The sequence below is a fragment of the Lepisma saccharinum genome, chromosome 1 (genome assembly GCF_977018435.1).
Source record: "Lepisma saccharinum chromosome 1, izLepSacc3.1, whole genome shotgun sequence".
NCBI lineage: Eukaryota > Metazoa > Arthropoda > Insecta > Zygentoma > Lepismatidae > Lepisma > Lepisma saccharinum.
Window position 1 is genome coordinate 197592754 of NC_139229.1, and position 27415 is coordinate 197620168.

At 40.1% G+C, this 27415-nt stretch overlaps 1 protein-coding gene across 1 annotated transcript; it reads right to left on the reverse strand.

Moving 5' to 3' along the window:
• Positions 1–612: 612 nt before the first annotated feature.
• LOC145991119 (uncharacterized) lies at positions 613–27415 on the reverse strand. The gene is made up of 4 exons (XM_083126891.1): positions 27298–27415; positions 19151–19306; positions 3875–4042; positions 613–1044 (listed from the first exon to the last, which is right to left on the reverse strand). The coding sequence occupies exons 1-4, from the start codon at positions 27373–27375 to the stop codon at positions 853–855; spliced, it is 594 nt and encodes a 197-aa protein (XP_082983017.1). The 5' UTR covers positions 27376–27415; the 3' UTR covers positions 613–852.

The following is a 27415-nucleotide window of genomic DNA, read 5'->3' on the forward strand; positions in this document are numbered from 1 at the left end:
AGTGGTGTAAAATTCAATGCTGAAATGTTAGTTTGCAAGGCGTGAATACCACAAAGCACCAAAATGACGCGAAAGTGAGCAAGACCACACAGGTCAGATCACTTTGGACTGTACAGGTAACAGTGTCACCAGACATTTTTCCTTGTTTAGAGCTTTGAAAAATCACCATGGGCTTGGAGGAAGGGAAATCGACAGCGAGTACGTTTCAAACACGTTCGTCACCTAATTTTTCGTGACCAAACAAAGCAAACGCCTCTGTGCTACATAAAAAAATCTGTAAAACCTTTAAAAAGATATAAAAAAATAAATAAAAGGCTTCATTTAGGCAGATAAACCTAAAATAGGTTACTAACAAGCAAGATAGTTTTTTATGCACTGTAAAACTTCATCAGTTGTTATTTCTTACATACCTGTAAAGGAAATAAATAGGTTTAAAACCTAAAATCCGACGTCTAGTTATAATGTACTATCAAGATTTTATAATGCGCGGGGGTTCTTGTCTGCGCATGTGAAGAAATGTTTGTGAGTGCGTGCGTGTGTGAAATTTGAAAGCAAACAATCACACATGTGCAATTTATTGATAGACAAATTCTTAAAATGAAAAGAAAGCAGTTTCAATTCTGGGAATATTATATTATTGGTTAAACATTTGGATGATAATTTTACAACACAAGGAAAGAAACGTGTGCAGATCTGAACTCGAATGAAACATTGTTTTATCGTGGCTTAGTGATTTAGAACCTAATGCAATATACTTATTTTGAGTGTAAAAGTATTCATTGGTGAGTTCCAAAATTATTTCCACACTGCATCTTGCTTGGAGATTATTGTTGCAGGACTCTTGATGTTGCCTTATTTCCCTTTCTTCTTCTTCTTCCCATCGTCTGGTTCTACCATAGCCTCTATGTGCTGGCACCCAATTTTTGTTTCGCCAAGATAATAATAGAAGCGTACAAACAGCTCTCCCTTGAAAGCCTCTAATTTTGCACTGTCCACTGCGTCCTTCAGTATCGTCATCTGAGCGTTAACTGCTTTGTATTCTCCCTGAAAAGATTACAAGATGTGTTAGAGTCTGGTTATTATCGGAACATTTCCAGCTGACCGTCGAACCTACAAACAGTGCAGAGTGTAAACAAGAGGGTCAGCGATAGATTCTGGGTTGAGATTACGTCAGTGGTTCACTTGTTGATTGGTTGATTCTGGAGTTATGACTCGCTTTCAAGCTGCAAATGCAGAACAGCCAGAGATGTTACGAAAATAATTTCACTCTGCCAAGTGATATGAAGTTTGTAATATTATCTAAAGAACTAATTGTTAACAGAAATAAAAAAAAAACTCTGTGAAGTAAAAAGAATGCGAATAATCTAATTTTAAAGACTGGTCTCGTGCTAATTATAGTTCTTCTTATAAACTAACACCCTGCAATATTTTTACTCACATTCATTGGTCACGCTAAGGTGGAGTCAGGAGGATTTAGCCCCCTGAAAATTGACTGGACTCAGCATGCTTTCTCACAAGTTTCAGAAACGAAATTATTTACTGTCAATTTTTTATTATACTGTTTCAAATTATTAGATATATCCAGAAAATAAGTTTTGTTTGTAAATATTACCTTTTCAGCGCTGCGGTAAAGATGATGCGCGAACTTGCTGAGTTTGTTGATTCTTGGGCAAAGCACAGACTCAATTTGCCGACATTCGTACATCATCTTTGTCACGTGCACGGAGAACATGCCACGAGTGATTCAATGGTATGGGGGATAAGTGCCACTCTTCAATGAGTGATGCAGAAATTTGCATGATGGTCAACTGAGCGTTCGACCCGCTTTGGTACATGACATTTGACTGTAACAATTCGATCATCTGCTTCCTACATCCCAGACTTAGCGCCATGTGCGTTTCGTTTGTTCCTACATCTGAAATCTTTTCTTGCTGATGTAATGAGGTCAAGGAGGCTGTTACTACGTGTCTTTCCTTACATTCTACAATGAAGGGATACAAAAACTGATGCCGCGCTACTAAAAGTGCCTCAGCAACTATGTCCTAAAATAGGGTACGGTATGAACAGGAAATGACAATATAAATGGTAAGTAAATAAATATATTGTTGTCCTTCCTTAACATAACTTAATTTCTCGATGACCCTCGTATATTACCATATGCATTTACTTTATTATTAACTTTGGAACTTCTGGAGAAATTTTTGTTAATTTACGATTATGTTTCACAAGGAGGAGAACGTCTCAATTATTTTAGTGAGTGCTAATAAATATTAACATTTGCCTAGTCCAAATTTAGCACTAAAGCCTGTTCGGTGAAAGAACGAACTTGAAAATTATATTTTGATCCTTTCCGTCGAAAGCCAGGGAGAGTCACATGAGCCGCAGTACCAATCGGCTTTGTCCAGTTGGCGTGGTGAGGGGAAAATTTTCGTGGTTTTTTGTTTCGAGTCGTTTTCGAAACAGGTGGCACCTTCAACAAGGTCAAGCAAGGCGAAGCCTAATCACTGTGGCCTCATGGTTGTCGCGAATGGGTCTCCGATTTCCTGCTTCTCCCTGGAATGCGAGCGAAGGGTCTATGTTGACAGCACAAAGTGTCGTGTACGACAGGCGTGTAGCAACACCGCTTCCCCCATCCCCCTGAAACTAGCACAAGTGGAGGCGAAAAGTCTGGGTTTCCTGAAGTATATTCAATGACCGGTCGGGCTCTAGCAATAAGTATAAATAATGATTTGTACAGAAGCATCATAATATTATTGCCCTGCGTTAAATCCTCCTAGTCCCAGGAGCAACCCTAATTTCTATATTCTTTGAAATTTCTTCAGATATACCCTTTAGACAACGTTTATTTTTAACTTTCTTGAATTTCTTTGTTAGTTTAAAATAATTAATAATAATGCATGATGGGTTAATTTGACCTTAGAATATGCTGTTAGGAAGGTAAAAAAACTAACGAAGGACTAAAATTAAACGGTGTGACCCAGTTGTTAGCATATGCAGATGATGTAGACTTATTAGGGGATGATATAAATACAATTAAGAATAATGATAAAATATTTTTCAAACCAACTAAAGAGATAGGTTTCGAAGTTTGCAATGATAAAACTAAATATATGCTTACGGGCCGAAACCAAGTGTTAGGTAATAATCAAAATCTAATTATTGATAACATTTCGTTTGAACCAGTTTCCAAATTCGAGTACTTAGGAGTAATACTAACAAATTAAAATGATATTAAAGAGAAACTAAGAGCAGGCTTAATTCAGGAAATGCATGTTACTTTTCTCTTCATACACTTTTGTACTTTTTATTAATATCTAAGAAACTAAAAGTTAAAATATACAAAACAGTAATTTTGCCTGTTTTTTTGTATGGATGCGAAACTTGGTCCCTTAAATTGAAAGAGGAACATAAACTGAGAGTATTTGAAAATAAGATCCTTAGGAAAATCTTTGGACCTAAAAGGGATGAGGAGACAGGTGAGTGGAGAAGGTTACATAATTTAGAACTACATAATTTGTATTCATGTCCAGATATTATTAGAATGATTAAATCAAGAAGATTTAGGTGGGCAAGCCATGTGGCACGAATGGGAGAGGAAAGACGAAGTTATAGGATTCTTGTTGGGAAACCTAATGGTAAGAGACCTGTAGAAAGGCCAAGACGAAGATGGAGAGATAACGTTGAGATAGAGCTAAAGGAAATCGGTAGAGATGGAAAAGAGTATATAGATCTTGCTCAGGATAGGGACAGATGGAAGGCCTGTGTTGCTGCTTCGGCTTTAAGAAGGCTAGAGAGTTAGTTAGTTAGTTTAAAATAATTTAAAATAATGTAAAAGTAGATTAAATGAATTTAATGGATCACTTTTTTTCCTTACTGGTTGAATTGGGCAAGAAAACTTCTTGTGTTCCTGTGCTTTATCCATGATGGGTTGATACGATGTGTCTTTCTTAAAGAGTTTCTGACACAAATCTTCGCATTTCATCTCTGGAAAATCCTCACAGTTGTCCATACCTCCCTCGCACTTTTTGATCTCTACCTTTCCCTGATACAGAAAGAAGAAAACATTAATAATGCTGCACCAAAATCATATCCAAATAATTGCAAATTATACTTTAGCGCACAGGTTATATAATTTATTGATTGTATAGTCAGAGGAAATTTAGTCTATGACTCACGTGCTGAAGATTTCTAAACTTATGCCTTTTAATGAAACTGAAACTTATATGGTATATTGTCCTTTGAGTTTGAGCCTTGTTTGGTTTGTTAGCTGGTAAGATTGTAGGAATTTTACCATGTGTAAGTGAGCCAATAGTCTAACGTCAGAACATAAAAACATTGGGAGACAAAAAAACTAAATCTCCTTACTAGTACATTCAAGTTACAAGGTACAATTATCTTTTTTCAGAAATGGGAGCAGATAGAAATACGAGGGTTGTTTTAAAAGTTGTCGGCACTGCCGTGGAGAGGTCGTATTATCTAGTACACTCGATGTTGTGAGGACAAAGTCGATTGGTCAACTTTGCAAAAAGCTTGAGTTTTAGATATCGGCTGACTGAGTGTCAGTGGCTGCAAATTCGATTGTCTCTACAAAAAGATCTGCAATTATTATTGCAAATCCACTAATGCCAATTTATTTTTCAGAGCCGAAAGCACGATTGAAACCTGTGTTCCGAAAGCGGTTAGAGTCTTCTTCTGAACCGCATTCCCTTAGCTGGGACGGTGAGGTTGGGGATGAACAGGCTTTGCCGACACCCAACGATCCACTCTCGGTTCGCAGTTAGTAAGTCACTGCACGCTAGAGGCTTCGTCGCAGAACGTCAATGAATTTAGAGATAATTTCTCTCCTTAACAGAAGCAGGTGAAACTCTAAGATTGATTTTCAGTTTTACAAAAACGAAACGCGGCCCTTCTTATGAAAAAACCCGGACGGCTACCGGCAAAACAGACACCCCAATATCCGGGACTCTGATTGGCCGAGAGTCAAAACAGGATCCGGCACTCCATTGGCCGAATCGAAGGGGAATCCAGAGGGACTGGAAACTCTACGAAACACGAGCAAAATGGGGATCCCTAAGAACCCCAAAGAAAGCAACATGGGTATCATCGAAATGATACATGAGGAAAGCGATAGTGAGAGCGAGCGCGCTTCTCAAAGCGAAGAAGAGATGGAGGAGCTGAGCTCTGCGGAGACCTCCTCCAACGAAGAAGCGTGTGGGGAAAATAGTGAGGAGGAGATCGAAGACATCGATTCCTCCTCAGCCCAGACCCCCCTGCACCCAACACGCAGGAGCCCATGCTGGCAGACACGCAGAACGTACTCACGCCAGCACAAATATATCAAGCATGTCCGACTCAACTGAGAGGCAATGACTTTGTCTTCCAGTTCGGAACAGGCAACGACCCCAAGAAAAAGAGCCGAGGCGATAGACGGGTGCGAAAGGGAGCCACAAGCTCTAACAGTGCACCAAATGAACCCCCGACGCAACCCAGTAAAAAGAGGAAGCAGTCCGCCAGGCACCACTCCAATGCTGGTACCGATTTCGACGAGCAAGCAGGCGGGAAAGGAAACAAGACTGCAAAACAGACCGCGAAAGAACGAGAGGAAATGATCCTCAACGTTTTTCCGGCCTTAAATGTACCCGAAGGGCCAAAGAAAGATATTTTCATTGACCACACACATGATAGGGAGGACAGCGCAAGATGGTCGCGCGTGAACAATCTCCCATCTTCATCGTCATCAAGCACACCGGGTGTGAACCAACCCATTAAGGGAAACAAAAGGCCCCCCCACCCTAACGGTGCAAAACTCCTCACGCTTCCTGGCACTATGTAAGTCCAGGAACATCAAGAATTTCTAGGAACTAATAAGGGGAACATGATGAAGGTCAACGCCGGAGACGGCGAGACCTATAATAAGGTCCTCATAGAACTGCGGGACTCTAATTTTGAGTTTCATTACCTCAAAACCAAAGAGCATAAACCCCGCAGATACGTGGTCCGAGGGCTTATAATAACAACTGACCCCCACGAACTAGAAGAGGAAATCTAGGCCGAGATGGAAATCAATTCCGAGGTCCTCCAAATGACGAGGATGAACCTGAGAACCTACCCACCGAAAAGGGAAAAGAGCGCGTTATTCCGTATCAACACGCTCGAAACCGACAAGCAAAAGCTATGGCATATTAAATCCGCAAGCTCATTCCTCCAACAGAGGGTAGTCGTGCAAGACTACAGAGTCCAAAATAGGACAATGCAATGTTTCCAATGCCAGGGATTCAACCACAGCCGTTATACGTGCTTTGTACAATTGAAGTGTGTACGCTGTGGCTCTGCACATGACGTAGCCGTCTGTGACAGAGAAGAGACCAAAGTCCAATGCGCCAATTGCCGTGGTGAACACACGGCAAAAGCGAGAATTTGCCCGATCATGAAAAAGATCAATCAGGGTAAAACCTTACGAAACTACTAGCAGGCACCGAATCCTACAACGCCGCCTCTCTCCCACGGGAAAAATAACAATAAAAAAAACAGTAGGGAAGAAAGTGAACGTTGGTCCTGAAAAGGGCCCTCAGCACCAGGTCAGGGACCAACCCGCCGACAGCTCCGCCAAGCGAAGTGCCCCCAAACTGTTAGGCGGAAAAGCTTCTGGTGCTGAAAAGGACCCTATGATCCAATCTATCGCCGAGGAGAAACGTCGTGGAAACACCCCAGATCAACCGAACCAGGCCAACCGCAAAGTACCTCTACCGGTTCCAGCGAAAATACAAGTACCGCCGAAGATATCCGAACTGTCGGTACCACAACCGACAGTGACCGATGTAAATAACGTAACTCCGACTGAACAGTCACAAGAAATTGGACTCACCCACCTCTTTGAGGCTTTACACGCAACCATGCACCAAATGCAAACAATGCAAGCTGCCATGAATCTGATCAACATCTGTGCGCAAATAACAAGTGTCGTAGCATCCCCCGTTTATGACAGACACTCATAACCACATCTGATCCACTAAAACGCTAGAGATCTCATACAGCAAATGACGAAGTTCTATCCCTGGCTGCTTTTCGGGCAGCCAGAAATAGCGCTACTATCTGAAACGCATCTTAAGCCCACCGATACGGTACACTTCCCCGGCTACGTTGTATAGGGGCTATCCACCGGAAGGAAGTGCCTTCGCGCGGACGCCATACTTGTAGCACAACAACTTCCGGTTCGTAGGCTCACAACATGCCGCTAAAGGGAGCTGAGATTGTGTCATGTATGAAAGGAACGAATGGGTGTGTACAAGGAGGATGTAAACTACGATCAGGGCTAAATAATCTTTCACGGATCTTTCTTCAACCATTTCCTCGAGATCTAGGCGCCAAATTATTGCATTCAAGCTGTCAAGCGTGAAAATTGGAAGACCATCAGCAGGAGTAGACTGCGCAGTAATGACAACGGATGTGCAAAAACCCAAAAAGTCGGGACCTAACAAAAAAAAAAAATCCCATTCCGATCCAGACTTCGGAAAAAATGATAGTTTAAAACTAGTTTATTCCCTACATTTTTTTTGTACTAAATGTCCAAAATTTATTGAAATTAGCAGTTTTTATTCCAGAAATGCAAAATAAATCATCACCCGAGGGTAAAATTGTGTGTATAATTAACATTTTTTTTAGTATCGGGTAATGTTGAATATTTTCCGCTCCTATAATCTTCCAATTTAGTCGGGAAATAACATTATTTTTCCCGTTTTGAAATCCAGGACTTTAAAAATACCCCGTCCTGTTTCCTTCCCAACCAAAAATTTTGCGTCCCGCACCCCTTGCACTTCATTAAAGGTAGAAGAGAAATCATTCAAATCTCGATTTTCTCTCTGTTTTAGTGATATGAGCAAAAATATTACTTTTCCTTTCAAAAGATGCTCGGTCATAGTCAGCTAGGTTTCACGTTACGTTCTTGAAGTATACACGAACTGTATTAAATTTTTGTGTAACCAGATTTTTTTGTGTGTTTGTAATCAGGGGAAATAAATTTTTGTGCAACCAGAAGAAATATTTTTTTTGTGTAGCCAGAAAATTAAGTGCGGGTACTATTATTAATTTTCGTCTTTTGCAATGGAAATCTTATCAACATTGATAGATAAAGAGTGCCTCCCCGGTGGCGTAGTCGTAGCGTCGTCGCCTTGTAATCAAGGGTTCGATTCCCGGTGGCGGCACATAGTGGTTCGGATCCCACTTTAAACTGTAGGTCCAGTCCCGATTAGCCTTACTGTGCACAAAGTGGACCTAAAACACCAACTTAATCAATCAAATCAACATTGATAGAGAAGAGGTCCTCGGTTTGAACACCATGGTGAGGCAATGGTGTATCATTGTGTCTGTCCCATCATTAATTTTTCCAGTTTATTATTCATCTTCATCGTCATGTTTAACACAAATAGCAGAAAATTGACTTAAAATAACAATGAGCGTATTGTATTTCTGCGTTCAAACGGGAACGAAACCAGCAAGTGTGCATTACCGCATCCCTCTGACTTGCCCTGACTGAAGATAGAAGAAAAGTTTTCCGTTTTTTATAGGTCCGTACATCTCGCACTTTTCACTTAAAACTTAAATGTATGCATTTAAGCGCTCTCGCTCTGTAGGAAAAATTACTTTCTATTTAATATGTAGGCTACAAATATCGCCAATGAAACGACGATCAGCAAATGGATGGTATCCTGGAATAATGCCGTATTACTTCCTATTTGCTCATCCAATTGATATGCAAAGGCCTCTACTTTGCCCTGATATCTCTTATTCTCCTCGTCGTCAAGTGCTTTTATATGATCCATTTCATCCGGTATACAAAACGAGAAGAAATGCCACAAGTACGCGCTTGAATTACCCGGCCGCCGTGAACCGGAAGTTGTTGTGCTACAGTTCGACAATCGATTGTGCCGTTCGATATGTTTTTGTTTACTCGTGGATAGCCCCTATACAGGGAAGATCGAAATATGGAAGCAGGAGGAGCAGCACTTCTAATCAAAAACGATATAGTGCACTCATGCATTCCGATACCTCTACTCAGAACAATAGAGGCGGTCGCAGTCAAAACACGGATGGTCTCACGCTAAATAATACTCTTATCAGCCTACCGTATTCTTCAAAGCGACAATAAACTAGATCCCGAGGACAATGCGAAACTTCTCCAACTAGGACCTTCAGTCCTAATAGGTTGTGGGTGATCTTAATGCCAAACATCCGGCGTGGCACAGTCGCGTATATAATCCCAGTGGCAACATTTTATTTAATTTCATTAAAAATGAGCCAATACTGGTCCCAGCTCTTTCGTCTGACCACAACCCGGTATTGGTCACGCTGTTTGACAAGCCGGTGCGAAAGGCACAGATGAAACGCTATAATTACAGATAAGCCAACTGGGAACTACGCGCAGATCTCGAAACAAAATTTGCAAACGAACAACTTCAAGCCGCAATAACAAGCGAGGCCCAAGCCAAAGAACGCGTGGCCACATTCACGTCAAAAATCAAAGGTGTAATGGCCAAGCACATTCCGCTTTATCGGCCAAAAAGGCCAGACTCGGCGCTCCGGACCCCAATTAATTGAGAAAATTCGACTCGGAAACATAATTCGGAAACTGTTCATGCGGACGCGCCAACCGTTCTACAAACAAGAACAAATGGCGCTCACAAATGAAATCGAGAAAGACATAAAGGGTTACCGAAACCAAAAGTGGCGAGCTCGGGTGGATAAGCTTGCCACAAAGGATCTCTCTCTTTAGAAATTCACTCAAAGACTTACTCGTAACAATCTGGATACACCCACATTGCACGGAAAGAACGTACGATGACAAGGAAAGGCCGACGCGCTAGCCGACACGCTTGAAGAGGCTTTTAAGCAAATGAAAGAAACCGATATAACGTACGAAGACGAGGAAGACACCCTCGAAACAGTTGAGGACTTTCTCAGCACAAATGGCTAACACGAGGAACCGATAGTGCATACAAACGTAGCCGAACTGTTAAATATTATCAAATATAACCATACGTTAAGGCCGCTGGTTCGGACCGCAAACAAAACGTATTCAAACACGTGCGGATCAACACGGTCCAGGCGATCAAGATTCTAATCAACTCGTGCATGGATCCCCACTACTTCCCAGTAAATCTGAAAGTTGCGAAAATCATATGCCTCCCCAAACCCGGTAAAGACAAGAAAGTCCCTCAGAATTCCAGGCCACTCAGCCTGCTTAATAATCTAGGTTATCGAACGAGTTCTCATACGGAGACTTCATTTTATAGTTCGAGAAGGCATCCTTCTTCCCCTGGAACAATTCTGTTTTCGTGTGAAACACTGAAATATACATCAGTTAATACGCGTGCTGGAACACATCACCGAACACTACAACACAAAGAAAGATACTGGAATGGTTCTCCTTGACGTCGAGAAAGCGTTCGACCGTGTCTGGTATGAAGGGCTTATCCATAAGCTACTCATGCTAAACATCCCCGCGAAACTTGTCAGACTCATGCAATCGTTCGTGAGCGACAGAAAATTCTACGTGCCCATCTTACAAGACCGATAGAGGCCGGGGTACCTCAAGGCTCAATCCTGAGAACCTCCTCGTCAGTCTTTTCATTTCCGACATCCCGAAAGATAGAGAAGCGAAAATAGCCATCTACGCGGACGACGTGACAATTTACCAATCATCGTAGCGGCAAACAAAGATCTCAATGGGACTCTAAAATTATCTGCACGTATTACAAGAATACTACGATCGCTGGAAGATAAAAATAAACGCGACTAAAACAGAAAGCGATTGATTATCTTCACTAAGCGCCGACAACCTCTGCCCCCGAAAATCACCTAATGCATATTCCTTGGCAGCACAATTTTAAATACCTAGGGGTCACGATGGACAGCAGGCTCTCCTTCAAGACTCACACCGAAAACGTACTCGACAGAGCAAGAGTCAGGTTTCATCAAATCAAATCGTTGATTTATCCCGCGAGCCCGCTGGCTCTAAAGTACAAACTCTTGCTCCACAAATTTGATGAAGCCAATACACATGTACGGTTGAACGGCATGGTTTACTGGCAACAAGGGAAATATCCAACTGATACAAAAATATCAGAACCGGATATTAAGATGCATCTTCAATCTCACATGGTGAAAGAGAATTACTCTCATCCACGAGCAACACAAGTTGCCAAAGATAAATAAATTCAACCTCAAAATAACGAGGAAATTCTATGAAGAAAAGGGAAAGGTCGATAACGCGTTAGTCAGAAACCTCGGTTTGTATCATCCCGAAAGATACAAACACAGGAGACCTCTGAACATTCTTTGGAACAACGACATACAAAGATAACAATAGAGGAAAATAAAACCGACTTGTGGGACCAACAGGAGGCGTCGGGAGTGTTCCTGAACTATGTCCTGTTCCTGGAGGATGCACTTCCGCACATGATGTGGGGGGGGGGGGGTAGAGCCCCCACAATTCCCAGGTTCTAGTGAGATCAGGGTCCCGGCGGTCCCGCCTCCCTAGGCCCCGCAATTGATTAATTAATTTAATTCAACTCATTAAATTAAACTAATCGCCGATTTATGGATCGAAAGGTGAGGAGGCTTCGGGTGTGAAACATAGCCTGGTATTGACGCGGGCCCTGGATGGTGCACTCTCGCACATGCTGGGGGGAAGGTGAGCCCCCACATCCCCAGGTGACCTGGAGTACCCAGCGGCCCGACCGCAAGGCCAAAATACCCAAAACCTTCCTCTCCTTATGCCTACCGCCGCTTGCAGCATCTTAAAGCTAGGAACCGTTAGGGTGTGTGCTTTTCCCTCCCCTTCAACGTGAGGGTTTTTCACACATCAGAATCTAGATGAAGCTAATGCAATTCAGACGCAGCCGAGGTTTTTGCTGGCTTGCCAGTTTTTATCTTCGGAGTATCCCTTCTATTTCTCTTCTAGTTTTTTCAACATCCTTTCAAATTTCGACACTTGGTAAAGTCTTCTTTAACAAGACTATAAACTAGGAAGCATTATACCCAACATCCTGTAGGTAGTTAGCTACTAGTGCATGCCTGCATGAATGGAGGTCTCCTCAAATGGGCCGCATCCATCGCTAAACCTGTATTTTACTCTCCGAGAAGAGCTATCCCCCGGCTGCAACCAAACCCGGTTGCCTTAATCAGCCTTACGGGGCAAAATTAAGACCCTAGGCGAGGTTAAAAGCTGAAAAGGAGAAGTTGCCGGTTAACTCAAGTCGGGCTCCTCTCATCCCCGCGAGCTCCTTTGGGGGCGGGGTTCTTCCCCTCTTTTTTAAGTTGTTGGCACTCTTTTCGGTTGTGAGAGACGGGTGGCAACATCTTCCGGCTCTTGGCGTTGGCTGCCCTTGGATGCATTTTAGACACTATGGATGGTGACAATGACATTCCATCCACAGCGTGCTTTCGTCCCCTTTCCTCCACTTGCTTTGTACGACACCAAGCGACATTCATTGTCAGTTGATTCAAAAATGCATGTTAAACTTCCGGAACGTGAAAAAGAAGTGCTGTGATCAGTGCAGAAGTTCGAGTTCTCATTCACAATTTCTGGTCTTCACGAAGGAAGAACTAATGTCGTTTTTGGAGGCGGTTCTTGAACGATCTTCTACATTCCTATGATATGTTGTCTGACCGACTTGTATGTGCCTTCGGCACGTTCGTACACGAAGTTCAGTCTTCTTCCAACTTGTGAACCAAAGACCGCACTTCTCTGCGTATTTCACTCAACTGGGAATCATCCGTAGCATCTAAAAATCATCCACGAGCAGCCGGCCCTATGAGCCTTCTATAATTCGGACGAATCGTCAAGGATGGTTTTGAAAGAACTTTCATGTTTCCACCTGCTCCCATTTATAAAAGAAAGGAAATAAAACAAACATTTGGATTTGAATGCACCTCGTATATGAGAATTGTACATTTGGACAAAGTTGAGGTCCTGTGTCTGTGTCTGTGTTCAGTTGATTTGGAACTCCTTGCCCACTCCTTTCCATAAAACGCAAAATTTGGCCTGATTGTATACGTTTTTCTTTCCTAGTAGTAGGTTCCTATAAGAGTACGCACTTAGTGTTTAAAGTCATATTACGGGAACGTAAACAAACAGAAACACAAAACAACTGCACCTACTTCTTAAGTAGTATCTTTACTTTCGTATGGAACTAAAAATAAAATGAATTGAAACAAAATATAGGATATGCAATTATCTTTTTAAATGAATGCAAAATAGTGTTCTTAGGGGACTAGTCCTTAAAGAGTACGCAACATGTCCTCTAAAAGTGTCGTGGAGATGAAGGAAATAAAACCTCTATCACATGTCACACTGAAAGTCACCCTGTCATTCATATGAAAGCTTCATGCCACCATTCCTCGGAACCTCCACATTGAATCCAGTCTTCTGTAATTGGTTCCCAGTAGATTTCGTGGCATCCTGGGCAGTTGACAACTTCTCGAAGGTCTGTAGATGAGGAAGGGTACAGCAGCATCACATTTCAAGCGCTTTTTCCCTTTGCAACGGTTGCCTCCTTTACTTGGCACCGTACTTTGAGATGATGCACACTCCAATGTTGCTCGATATGGTGATGTCATTATTTCGGATTTCTTTCCGCATCTACTGCGCTACAACTCATGCTTGACTATGGGCAGGGGAAACAATTCAGAAGGAGATACTCGTAGGTCAACTTCTGACTGTCTGTTGCTGTCATTGTCACTTCGACAGTGAACATCATCCTCATGAGGCTGAATTGAAATATCTGAGCAGTGACTGGTTTCTTCTTGGAATTCCACCAATTTATGCTTTGTTTTCCTTTTGTAGCCTGACATCTTTCCTGTAGATTAAATAATAACTATTGTCGAAAACTAACTGGCCCGACCCTGTGGCCGAGTGGTTAGCACATCTCGCTGCGACGCCAAGGGTCTCGGGTTCGAATCCCGGTCGGGCTTGGTTGTTTGTGAATGTCCATTCATCTATTTCATCATTTCATCACTCATCCCCATCTTCGCAAATTAGCCAAGAGGCACAAAACGCGAAGTAAAATAAACTAAATCAAACTAAACTAAAACTATTTACGGATGAAATTATGTGCATAGGGTACTGTACTTTCATTTTATTTGTGATTCAATCTATGTAAATTCTTCTAATATTACAGAAAATTATTGAGAAATTGTGACCTCAGCCATCTTTTAAAAAATATCACAGATTCAAGGAATTTTACTACGTAGAAACTGCCTTGTCCCTCAAGAGTACGCATGCAAACTCTTTGGGTACTGTTCAATGCGTACCCTTTGAGGACAACGCCACATTTAATGTTTGGTCACCAGATGGCAGAATCAATCAGACTAGACATGTGAAATACACACCTATGTATTCTCAAGGCGTGCACAGATTTTACTATACAGGTCATTGTTTTCCCGTTTTAGCATTAGTGGGCAGATGTTATATTCTACAAGCGTAATATTACACTGAAATGGCATTAAAGTACTTACCTGCTAATTACTCAGTCCCTGCCAGCCGCTTATTACTTCCTTCATGCTCATACACAACCTTCCGCACTGCTGCTTGCTAACGCCTAGAAGCTACCATCCCACAATGCTGCCAACTTTGGAAATTGGCACTGCGTAGTCTTTCAAGACCGCGTACTCTTATTGGAACCTACCCTTAATACAATGCAACTACAATGCTACATAATGTGATGCTTTCAGAAGGGAATGTGATACAGGTCCTGAAGTAAATGGTACATGGCAGGAAATGAGGTAGAAAGCCTGCCTGCATTTGAAATCTTTGGTGAAGTATTTCACACGAAATAAAGGTGAAAAGTATATAGTTACACAGTTACAATACAAATCAAAGCAACAGAGACACTACATTGCTTCAGTCTTTCCTAGTCTTCAGGAGCCAATGTGCTCGTATGTCTCTCTACACGACATACTTCGCAACAGGTTGTTTAGTGTATCATGAGGAACACGTTCCCATTCCTGGCAGTCTCTGTGAGGCATCGGTGGATTGGGACATTTCCATGCATTCTTTTTATGCAGTTGAGGTTAGATGCACTTGCAATCGCATATGATTATGTGGTCCTGCAGGAATTGAGTGATGAATCTGGCACCGTGGAGCAACTCCCAAGGTTGTCAGAATATGCAACATTTTTTTTAGTACTGTAGATTATCTCTAGGCAACTGTCATAATTCATGAAAGAGCACTCTTGTGTGCATGCGTGGATTCAGATGGAGAAGCTTTGCTGTACCGTTGTAAGAGGGGCGGAAAGTAGGAACGAGGAAGATAATATTATGTACTTTGTCCATATGGGAACTGAAACTTATGAGCAAAAATAATTATGTTTACAGGAAATGATGATCATATATCGTTTCTTGTCACAAAAGTTTATTTTATGTGGATAGAAATACCTCAAATATACTATGCTGATAATATAATGTGCAATCGTAATATATTGCAGAGGTCCACCTAGCCCGGTGTTATATGGATTATGTACCACTAGCATATTATTTCTTCTTCTTTTTAAAATTGCTTCTGTTCCTCTCACATTTATAACATAACTAGCTGATTTCCCGGCGTTGCTCGGGTATTTATTTATACCAATCTTCTCTTAGACAGGAAAATAATGAATTCTAACTATAGTGTAAAAGGAACTTGGAGTTGAACGGCATTGGGAGTGTCACTATTCATCTTAGCGACCCCGTAAACTATAGATTCCACACTAATATCGGTCATTTTATATGTCACCCCCTTCCCACCCCCACCCTTAGGAGTGCCAGCGTTGTCTTGGAGTTGAACGGCATTGGGAGTGTCACTATTCATCTTAGCGACCCCGTAAACTATAGATTCCACACTAATATCGGACGATTTCGAATATTTTTACGCGTCACCTCCTTCCCACCCCACCCCTAGGGATACCAGCTGTCCCTTCCAGTTGAACGGCATTAGGAGTGTTACTATTCATCTTAGCGACCTCGAAACGTATAGATTTGACACTAATATACGTCGTTTACGATTATTTTTACATGTCACCCCCCTAGAGGTGCCAGGCGTGTCTTACCCCCACAGTATTTCTTTCGAGATTGCAAGTGGTACGTGTACCAAGTTTGGTTGAAATTGCTCCACGCGTTGAAGCAAACACACACACACATACACACACACACTCATACACATACATCCATTTTTATATATATAGATTTATCGTCAGCATATGCCGCTAAAATACTATGATTCAGTACACATATATAGCAAAATTGTAGCAATTATTTTAAAGGGGGTTCATCTCGACTGCCTTGTCTCCCTCCCCTCGTAACCGGCACCTGTGATGGTATCAATGACGAAAACTTATATCTATATTTATAATGCTGTTGCTAAAACACAATACTTGTTAAGTTATACGAGGAGCGTTTAAAAACTACTCTCTCTCTCTACCTTCGGATAACACCATGTAACAAAAATTTGTTTAAGTGAAATTTTTTCCTGTTTCCGATGCAGTTTACTACAAAACACTAGAAAAACACAATTTTAAATGTGGGAAATTGTTTTTAATGAAATGACAACGACTATCTGATTTTTTAGTAAATGCATGTATTTGAGACAATGAGAGCTGGTTTACATTGATAAACAAGTTTGAACACATGTCAAAATGGAATGAAGAAATATAAAGAAAGGGCTACAGTACATGCAGACCTGTACATTCCACGTAAAGATAATAAGGTCTCTAAAAATGTGTTGTTTTCCTACTTTTCCTATTGAGATATCCCTGGTACCTTCTTTCAAACAATTGTAAGTCCTGATGGAACTTTTCGCCCTGTTCCTCTGAGTATGCACCCATATGGGATTTGAAGACATCTAGATGTGAGTGGAGTACATGCACCTTTAGAGACATTCTGCATCCCATTGCTTTGTAGTTATTCAGAAGACCCTGTACTACATCTCTCTAATTTTCCACCCTGTGAACCCTGTACTACATCTCTCTAATTTTCCACCCTGTGATTACCCAGGAAAATATTCATTATGTCCCTGAAGCTATTCCAGGCATTTCTTTCAACAGGTTGAAGCTTTCTGATGAAGTCGTCAAAGTTAAGAAGTTTCTTCACTTGAGGGCTCACAAAAATTCCACCCTTTATCTTAGCCTCTGATAGTTTGGGGAAAACAGCCTGGAGGTACTTGAAAGCTTCCACATTTGTATTTAATAATCTTTTCACAAATTGCTTGATGAGACCAAGCTTAATATGCTGGGCAGGCATTAGGATTTTTTCCTGCTTGAGAAGGCGTTCCCACTTCATGGTTTTCTGTCCAGTCTCTAACTCCGTCCTTAATGGCCACTCAACAGTCTCAAAATGCCTACCTGTATCCCTGCTGTCCCAAAGGCAGAGAAAACAAGGATACTTTGTAAGCCCACCAAAAATGCAATCATTTTAAAGTCACCGATTACCTCCCACTGATGTTCAGCATAGCTTACCACCTGCAGAAGATGTTGAACACTGGAGTAATCTTCCTTTACATGAGTCAAATGAACGATTGGAATTGATAACTCATTTCCATTGTTAAGACTCCTGCAGGAGCTGTCAATGAAGAGCCGCCAGTCCCTTGGTTATATTCAAACCCTATTTCTTTGAAAAGGCCATCCACACTGTGGCAATAGCATATTGTTTATGTGAGAAAATTTCATGACGCTTCCTATGGAGGGATATCTGGCAGGTTTTATCCAATAGGTTCCACTGCTTTAATCGCGATATTAAGTCATTTAACTCAGTTTGCGTGGGGAAGGGAGGTGTATCATTTGCATCCCCTGAGAGGCCTTCTTCGTGGTAGATGTAGGTATCCGATTCAATACTGGATCTATACGTTCATCCCATACTGGGGGAGGAGGAGGAACAGGAAGCTCCTCACTGTGTGGAATGGGACGGAGAGATGATGGCAGGTTAGGATATTCAAAATCACAGGTTTTCTTACCCCTCTTGTGATGGGACAAGTCTACAACATAGAAATAGTAGTTGGATAGGTGATCCGTAGGTTCTCGCCAAATTCTAGGTACGTCAAATTTCATTTTCCTGTTTTCTCCTCTATACCGGGCTTTGAGAGTGGATCTACAGCACTTGCACACAACACGTGGTGCCCATTTTTTGTTTGGTTTCCCACAGACATACCGAAATAAGATTTGAACGCTGAGCAGAAGTTGTTGCCCTCCTTTATCCTATGTTTTAGTGCCTTTGAACTAAGCAAGATGCCACACACATAGCAAAAACTGTCTGTATCATGCTTACAAGGACGGGAAGATGCCATCCTTACATACTGCGACCCTCCAAAACAAAAACAAAACAGATTTCAGAATACTAGGTTGCACAGTTTTATCTTATCATGAATTTTCCTATGCTTAATTTATGTTAACCAATACATTTCATATAATTGCCCACCATTACCAGAAAAATAATTACATGAAGGTAGCAATACCACATACATATTAGTTTTGACCTAATTTATCATAAACAAAACAAAAATTCACTTAAACAAAAGAAAACCTTTTTTGTTACATGGTGTAATAGGTAGAAAAGAGATATGAGTGAAGGTCGTGTTCTCAATATACACCAAACAAAGTTGCAAATGTTCCCCAGTGATGAACAACTTGCTGGATATCCTCCCTCATGAAGCCATACCAGTGGCGTGCCCAGGATTTTCGAAAGTGTGATGTTACGTATACTTGTTTTAATAGTCAGTCCTAATTTTGTTATCCTTTCCTACTTTTCACGTTCTTTTTTAACGAATACTAGGGCCAAAGGGGGGGGGATTATGACCCCCGCCAACACTCTCTCTTCTGTACGTCACTGAATTTTAGTCATTCATTAATATTCACCTCAAGGAAGACCCAGGGCGTGGAAAACAATTGAATGTAGCTATAATTATTTGATGTGGAGAAGTTTGTCACCAAACAAAAGTATTGACTACAGCAACAATAGTATCCAAAGAGTAATACAGTGTCTGGGAAAATGGATATGAGAATCAGATTAATAAATGTGAAAAACTTTTAGTAATGTATCCCTTAACGTCCAATCCAAATATACGAACTTAGAGGTATCATCATTAAGGTTTAAGCTTCCTGTATATACCCATAATTGTTCTAATTACCCAAGCGGTGTCGTCTATTACCACCTTGACCTCCAATGTACAGTTCATTTCAATGGTTGACTTGTTGACAAACCAGAATGACGCATCACGGAAGACGAGCTTGTTGTCCTCAGATTCATCACACGGGCGGAATTCTGTCATGTACATTTTCATCGTCTGCAGAGAAATACACGTGCAAGATTACAGTACAAGTAAGAAATAATACTTGGAAATATAATAATAATAATAATAATAATAATAATAATTCCTTTATTTAGTGGGCGATGTTCAGCCGTAGGCTGCTCTACCACCTAACCCTTGTCATGAGTAGATCTCGAATATTAGGTTTTTAACCTATTTCTTCCTTTACAGGTATGTAAGAAATAATAAGTTATGTCAGCGTTTCGTTAAATATCGCAACAACTGATGATGTTCTATAGTGCCTAAAAAAACAAATTTGCTCGTTAAAACCTATTTTAGGTTTATGTGCTTAAATCAAGCCTTTTTAAAGGTTTTACAGGATGTTTTTGTCACAAAGTGGCATTTGCTTTGTTTGGTTACGAAGATGTTCAATGACGAACATGTTTGAAACGAACTCTCTGTCGATTTGCCTTCCTCCAAGTGCATAGTGATTTTTCAAAGCTCTAAACAAAAAAAAAAAAAAAAAAATGTCTGGTGTCACTGTTACCTGTACAATCCAAAGTGGTCTGATCTGTGTGGTCTTGCTCACTTTCGCGTCACTTTGGTGATTTGTGGTATTCACGCCTTGCAAACTAAAATTTCAGCATTGAAGTTATCACCCTGACTATGTTTTAGTTGAAAGATTATTTTCAGCATATAAGATGATTCTCACACATAAAATTGCGGAGTCTGACTGTGGATAACATGAAAAACGATTGTGGCCTAACTATACGGCGAAGAGTGGATTTTAATAGCAAATTTCCAATGGAAAGTTCTGACATCGCCGTAGGGTTAGGCAACACACATAACGTTATGCAAGATACTGCGTATTTCAGGACATAGGTGTCCCATTATCATTGCCGGTGACTATACTTAATCATCATTTTTCAGGAATTTTGAACTATTTTTAGTTTTTTTAACCTACTTCCGGAATTTCGAGCCTAACTTTAGATTATTAGGACCTATTTTATGATTTTTAGAGGCTATTTTAGGATTTTTAGAACCTATTTTAGGATTTTTAGAACCTATTTTAGGATTTTTAAAACCTATTTTAGGATTTTTAGAACCTATTTTAGGATTTTAGAGCCTATTTTAGGAACGTAAAAGCACACTTTTTAGAACCTAAATATCCGAGGTCTAGTCATGAGCTACATAAGAAATTATAAGTATATATAGCCTAATATAATATATGAATACAAATTGAAAACTTGATTACACTAAAGAGAAATAAAGAATTTCACATTACCTCCAATTACGAATATTTTCATTACAGTAATATTAGTCATAAGTAGGGGCGGATTTATATGCACCAAGAAAAGCTCAAATATACACTAAAAAGAGTCCAAAATATGCACTTAAATTTTTCAAAACAACCTACTTTAACGTTCTGTACGCCTTACAATGGGAAGTACATGTATCAGTAACTCACTGAACACAATTATAGAAATGAAAGTGTGATACATTGTGCTATGTGCCATGAAAACGGCAATAAATATATCAATAAGTACACAAATCCCACTGAAGCTATTTCAGTATCTATAGGACTGCCACCTTTCTCCTCCCAATTATTGTAACAGTAAAATTAGCACTTCAAATCACTACTACTTTCGTGAAGAAAATCACCCAAAAATCATGTTTAACCCTCAACAGGATGTTTTTTTGAATATTTAGCTGCAATCCATCGACAGACATACCAAAAGGTTATTGTATTTTTACTACGACTAATTGAAGAATAAAATACGCTCATAGTGCATATCTTCATCATCTGACCATCCTTCCCTTAGTTTCTACCGTATTCTTATTTTAAACTCAAGTAACAGAATGACTCTTCCATAGGTTATACAGCAGCATTGTTTGCAAAAATTAACATAAGTTTATAAATATCAGTGTCCAGGCCTATGCAGGCAACAAATGTTTTCTGTTACCAAAAATAAAAGCTCCGAGCAAGGTAAATTTACATTTCGGCAAATTTCCATGTAATCTGCAAAAAACTAATCTAAATACCTCATATTGCATACTTGGCAATAAATAACTCTGCTGGCAGTGGTAAACGCATCGTTGCCTTCTACCCACTGTTGGTACAAAAATATGCTGTTACTTCTCCAGCAGACACACACACTCACCACTCACAGATTTATGAAGATGTCACATTAACGGATAATCCTCAAAATACACAACCATAGTGTTGTGGCTGGAATTTGGAAATGTGTCTTACATCTCTCAAAACTGAAAAGTCGTTCGTTGATGAAAGGGTGGGTTTTTCGTATCTTCGAAACCAGACCAGCTGCAACGCTGCGAGATGAGTTTTGGAACGTTCTTGACACAACTAGTGCTCACGACCAAACAAAAGTAGACTATTCTTTAATGCTGACACAAAAAACGGGGGAAATAGAGCAGACAAACTTGAAACGAACAATTACATGAAAATTACTCCCAATATATGCAAATTATATGCACGTTAAGTTAAAATATGAACTAACGTCCAAAATATGCATTTATATGCACTATAAAATTTTACCAGAGCAATCCACATAAAGTGAAATTTCCGTTGAGAGCATATGAATTTTCGTTAAAGAAAAAAAACATGCAAATATGCCAAAATCCGCCCCCTAGTCATAATATAATATAAATGTGAAAGAACAAAAAATATTAGAAAATTCGTATGTAAAAGAAAAAAATGTAAATTTGAATGTTAATATAAGGTTGCATTGAAGTAAACAACAATAATAATAATAATAATAATAATAATAATAATTTGAAGATAGTAATAAAATTCCAATAGTTACAGTTATAGAATATGAGTGTTTTATCGTTTGTTGAGTGTCAGTTTACTTCTAGTATGTGCTACTGTTCTGCTGCTGTTCTTGTAGAAGCATTTCTTTCAATTTAATTTTGTTTGAAACTCTTATTGAGTTTTATGGATTTAACATTTGTTGGTAGTGCATTCCATGCTTTCAGGACAGATATAGAATATATTCAGAACATAATAATATATTAAGTTGATTCGTAAAGCTAAGTGATTATTATTGTTTAAACTCAAGTCTACTGAGTGCTCATGTATTCCACCCCTTCTTCCAAAAATTGTCACCAATTTTCAAGATCGAAACAAATGGAATATGTTAATGATATTTGTGAAGTGATCACAATAGTTAAGGAGTCTTATGTGTTGTTGCACAAGTGTGAAATTGAGAAACAGTTCAGTGGAAACCATGAGTATTACGAAGCAAATTGCCCATCACAAAATCTATTCTCTTTGTTTATCCAATGAGATCTTCAAGAATTTAATCAAAGCCCCAAAAGAACTGCTGACTACCTTTGCACCAGCATATGCAAAAATTCAGTTCTTAACTACAAGTAGGATGCAAGAGAAAAGTTAATTAAAATAGCCATGGGCAATTTGCCGAGCAATACTTTGCATCCCACTGTACAATTTCAAATTACAAATTATGAAAGATGGCATAACGAACGTAAAATAACAAATATTCGAATGCAAGAATAGTTTTACACTTAAGGTAATATTTATATTGTCCGTGTTGCACATTATCTATTTGCATCTTTCCATACGAGGTGTGACAATTTAATTTCCGGACTGGCTGCAGCGGGTCGCTGGGGTGTTGAGTCAGGCAAACTGATGTACCCAAACGTTTGGACATGTTGCAACTTGCTTTTTACTGAGTCGCAGACCAAATTAGTTCTTCGTTCAGGGAAAGTCGATGTCTATACAATACTTTAGTTAGTGGTGGGAAAAATCACAAATATGGTGACTTGAATCTTATCAGATGATCAGAAACAATTCCGTTTTCACATTTTGTCTGATCTCTAACACCTCTCTGGTGTTAAGACTAAATGTATCCCACATGTTGCAGATTCACACTGTGCACATAGAAAAATGATTGATTTGGTGTTTTAAGTCCACTTTATGCACAATAAGGCTAATTGGGACTGGACCTATGATTTAACTTTGGATCCGAACCACTATGTGCCTCCACCGGGTGCACATAGAAAAAATACCACAATGGAACACATAAAATTACATGCGTGAATGCTCATTTTCTTACGTCACTTGACTTCGTCATACTCATTAGAAATTAACTTAGAAATAATACGAACCCGAAACAAAAACGCCAGAGCATGGAATGGAAAACTCAGAATTCACCTCGACCGAAAAATCACACAGTTCAAGACCATGCTTGGGAGTTTCCTCGTTCCATAAGGGGATAGTACATTTAACATTTATTTCACAACTTTCCAAAAAAAAATCTGGTGGAGACGAACATTAGCTGATATTCCTGGCATCCAAGAGAACGTTACTGAGATGTATTCAGGAAAACGATTTTCAAGATTTTTCCGGCAGTGTCACGAAGAGAGTATTTCGAAGGTGACAGCAGCCGCTAGTGCAAACTTTGCTTCCACAGGGTTATTCCGGGAACAAAATTATCACAAGTGGTACATCTATTTCTTTTGTATATACAAATTAGAGCATTGTTGTTTCACTATACAATGATAAGCTCATTCATGTATTTCACATCGAAATGTTACGCTGAAATAAGCTAATAAAGATTTGACCTGCAGCTTAAAGATGGTTCTCAATCCCGGAGACACCTTGATTACAAGGTGATACTACTCTCTCGATGGAGCCGTAGCGCTTTGAAAAGTGAACCATACAAAGTTAAAAAAAAATATTGTCCAAACTCTTACAAGACGGCTGTAAGGCGTATGAAATGAGAACAAAGTAGGAATTGAGAAAATAAGGGCTACTGTGTAGATATATAGAAATGTAAGATATTAATGCTGGCATATTTTGAATATTTTAACTCATAAAAAGTATAAAAATGTATTACCTTAAGATTGGATTGGATTGATTTGGTATTTTAAGTCCATTTTATGCACAGTAAGGCTAATCGGGACTGGACCTACAGTTTAAAGTGGGATCCGAACCACTATGTGCCTCCACCGGGTATCGAACCCGGGACCCCTTGATTAATTATTACCTTAAGGTTTCTACTCTAATCACTAATATACATCTACGATGCCAGGAGTCGCGGGTTCGAATCCTGGTCTACCCCTTCAACGGTATCATCATATCATCACTCATCCTCATCTTTGTGATTAGCCAAATTTGCAGAAAAGCTAAGTAAAGTAAACCAAATCAATCGATCGTGCATATAATTTAATCGGGATGTTAAGATTAATTTATAGTATAAGCATCAATAAACTTAAACTTAAAATATGAAAGTCACTAAATTACATCTAATACGAGAATATAGAAAATTATTGAGACAGAGAATTATCGTGAACGATTTTCGTTTGGTTTGTACTCTAATCCTAGATTAATCCCTTAGCGTAACTATTATTATACACTGGCTTATTAATACAAATATTCACACCACTTTGGCAAGTAACGTATAACATTATTAAGTGTACGGAGATCTGGAGCAAATACACAGTGTGTACAGGCCCGAATTTCCCAATAGGCCTCATAGGCCTGGGCCTAGAGCGGCACTTTGGTAGGGCGGCATGATTGTTTGTTTTAAACTTATAAGGAATACCTAATTCTCGAATTGCCTCTTTTTTCTCCGAACACACGACTGGAATGACTTTATGTAGTTGTATTGTAAATATAAGTTATCGAAGAATATTTCTTAAGAGAGATAGGCTAGCACGACTCGGAACTAGTTTACTAATTTGTTGTTTTATTTACCGACGTTGTTGTTTCGAATGTACAGTATTGTGCTGAGCCGGGTCGGCGATTGCGGCAAGAACGTGGAGCCTGCCGCTTGCTTTTGAAAGACAACACCGGCTTCATGCGTTCCAGGAACGCCGTCCCTTGTTACTGCCGGAATTGGCCGCATATCAAAAACATGTGATTCGCATTGAATTGTTGAGAATTAAACTGTCGGCGCAAGCATTATTAAAGGGGTTTCGCATTGTAACATTCTTCTATTAGTTGCTCGAGAAGTAGATGGTGTGTCGCGTCTCCCCTTGTGTCAGTGTCCGACGTGCTTTTGTTGGGGTAAGTTTTAAACGTCATTACGCTCATTATGAGTGATCAAAGAGTGAGACTCAGTGGGTCACAATACAAAAAGAGAAAAGCGGAGAAAGATGAAAACAGAAGGCATTTCTGAAGATGGTTCAGAAAATCAGTTCTTTTTTTATATACAGAAATATAATCAGGAAAAAAGTGAGGAAAGTGTCGTTGATAAGCCCAGTGTGTATTCTGTCCTATCACTTAAATGAAGTGGGCCTCCCCGATGGCGCAGTGGAAGTGTCGTTTCTTTGTAAACAAGGAGTTCCGGGTTCGATACCCGTTGGAGGCACATAGTGGTTCGGATCCCACTTTAAACTGTAGGTCTAGTGGACTTAAAACACCAAATCAATCAATCACTTAAATGAAGTAAAAATAAGCCTTCTCTGAAAAACAAGGTAAATATTAAAATGTAATTTATATAATTTATGTCATATCGCTTTGTTACATTTTCTGTATGCTACTCACTGCAGATGCTGGCAATGACCTTGAGGAATTATTTTTCTTTTCTGAGGGTCTTTCTCCACCGGTCTCTTACTTCCGGGGCTGCCAGCGATGGAAATTCTTCCACTGACTACTCACTGCAAGTGCTGGCAGTAATTTTGAGGGAAATTTTCCACTGGGTGCTCATTGCGAACGCTGTCACCGATCTATAGGGATTTTTTTTCTCACGGGCTGCTTACTCACTGCAGGCGATAGCATTGATAATGAGGGAAATTTTCACTGACTACTCACTGCAGATGCAGTTGGTCAGTATTTCGAGAAGTAATAGTAACAATAATCTTTCAATACACTGGAATCACTCTCAGTCTCAAGCGCAACAAGCCTTAACACTGACGATCATTCACGTACGAATAAATAAAAATTAAAATAGAGCACTACTTTGCAAAACTGAAAGAAGAACCCTGATGCGCCGATCATGTCAATGTTAACTGTCGGTATCTCAGTAACTATAAGAGCTATAAAAATAAGTCTTGGTGGGCTGATAGGCTTACGTAACATAAACTAACATGAACCTTTCTGGCCGAGAGAGACACCAATACATCTAAAGTGATCTAATCTGTCAAAAATTAACGCAACATATTTGTATTGCTCCGTCCTATCAATTACTCACTCCAGGTGTTGGAAGCGATCTTGAGGGAAACTTTTCTACTTACTACTCACTGTAGGCACTGGCAACGATTTTGAGAGAAATTTTTTCCACTGGATACTTACTGCAGCCGCTGACATTGATCTTGAGGGAATGTTTTCACTGGATACTCACTGCAGGCACAGTCAGCGATTTTGAGACAAACTTTTCCACTGGCTACTTGCTGCAGCCGCTGACTTTGATCTTGAGGGAAACTTTTCTACTCTCTGCTCACTGCAGGCACTGGCAACGATTTTGAGAGCAACTTTTCCACTGGCTTCTTACTGCAGCCGCTGAAATCGATCTTGAGGGAATTTTTTTCACTGGATACTCACCGTAGGCACTGTCAGCAATTTTGAGAAAAACTTTTCCACTGGCCACTCACTGCAGACACCGGCAGCGATCTAGAGGAAAACTTTTCCACTGGCTACTCACTGCAGGCACAGGCAGCGATTACGAGGGAAACTATTCACACTGGCTACTCACTGCAGGCACAGGCAGCGATCTCGAGGGAAACTATTCACACTGGCTACTCACTGCAGAGGCTGGCAGTAATCTTGGGGGAAACTTTTCTACTGGCTACTCACTGCTTTCGTGCGTTTATTTGTCCTATCAATAACTATCAATAATTTCGTTACGTCTTAAAGTTTCGATGAACCGAAAAATTAAAACTACAATTACACCCTTGGTAGCTCACGATGTATTTTCAAATGCAGGAAGTAGCTCCATGACTTGGAGAGTTTGGCCACCTTCGGTTTAGGACCTAATATCACTTACATCAACACAGCAATATCGTTACTAGAACCTAGGTTTTCTAAAAAGCAATAAACTTACTTTTTCGGCTGAAACATCGTCAAGCTGAGGAGCAGCCTGTATGACGCAGAATAACCCCAGAAAAAGAAATATGGTCATGTTGCTGGAAAAGATGTCCAAGAACAAGGATGACCTGCAT

What these genes read in the sequence shown, in the direction of transcription:
- LOC145991119 (XM_083126891.1), bottom strand. Translation starts at nt 27,375, where the DNA reads ATGACCATATTTCTTTTTCTGGGGTTATTCTGCGTCATACAGGCTGCT. An exon ending in TAATAGACGACACCGCTTGG is followed by an intron (nt 4,043 to 19,150) that starts GTAATTAGAACA and finishes TTTCTGTATCAG; the next exon opens with GGAAAGGTAGAGATCAAAAA. An exon ending in TTTCTTGCCCAATTCAACCA is followed by an intron (nt 1,045 to 3,874) that starts GTAAGGAAAAAA and finishes TAATCTTTTCAG; the next exon opens with GGAGAATACAAAGCAGTTAA.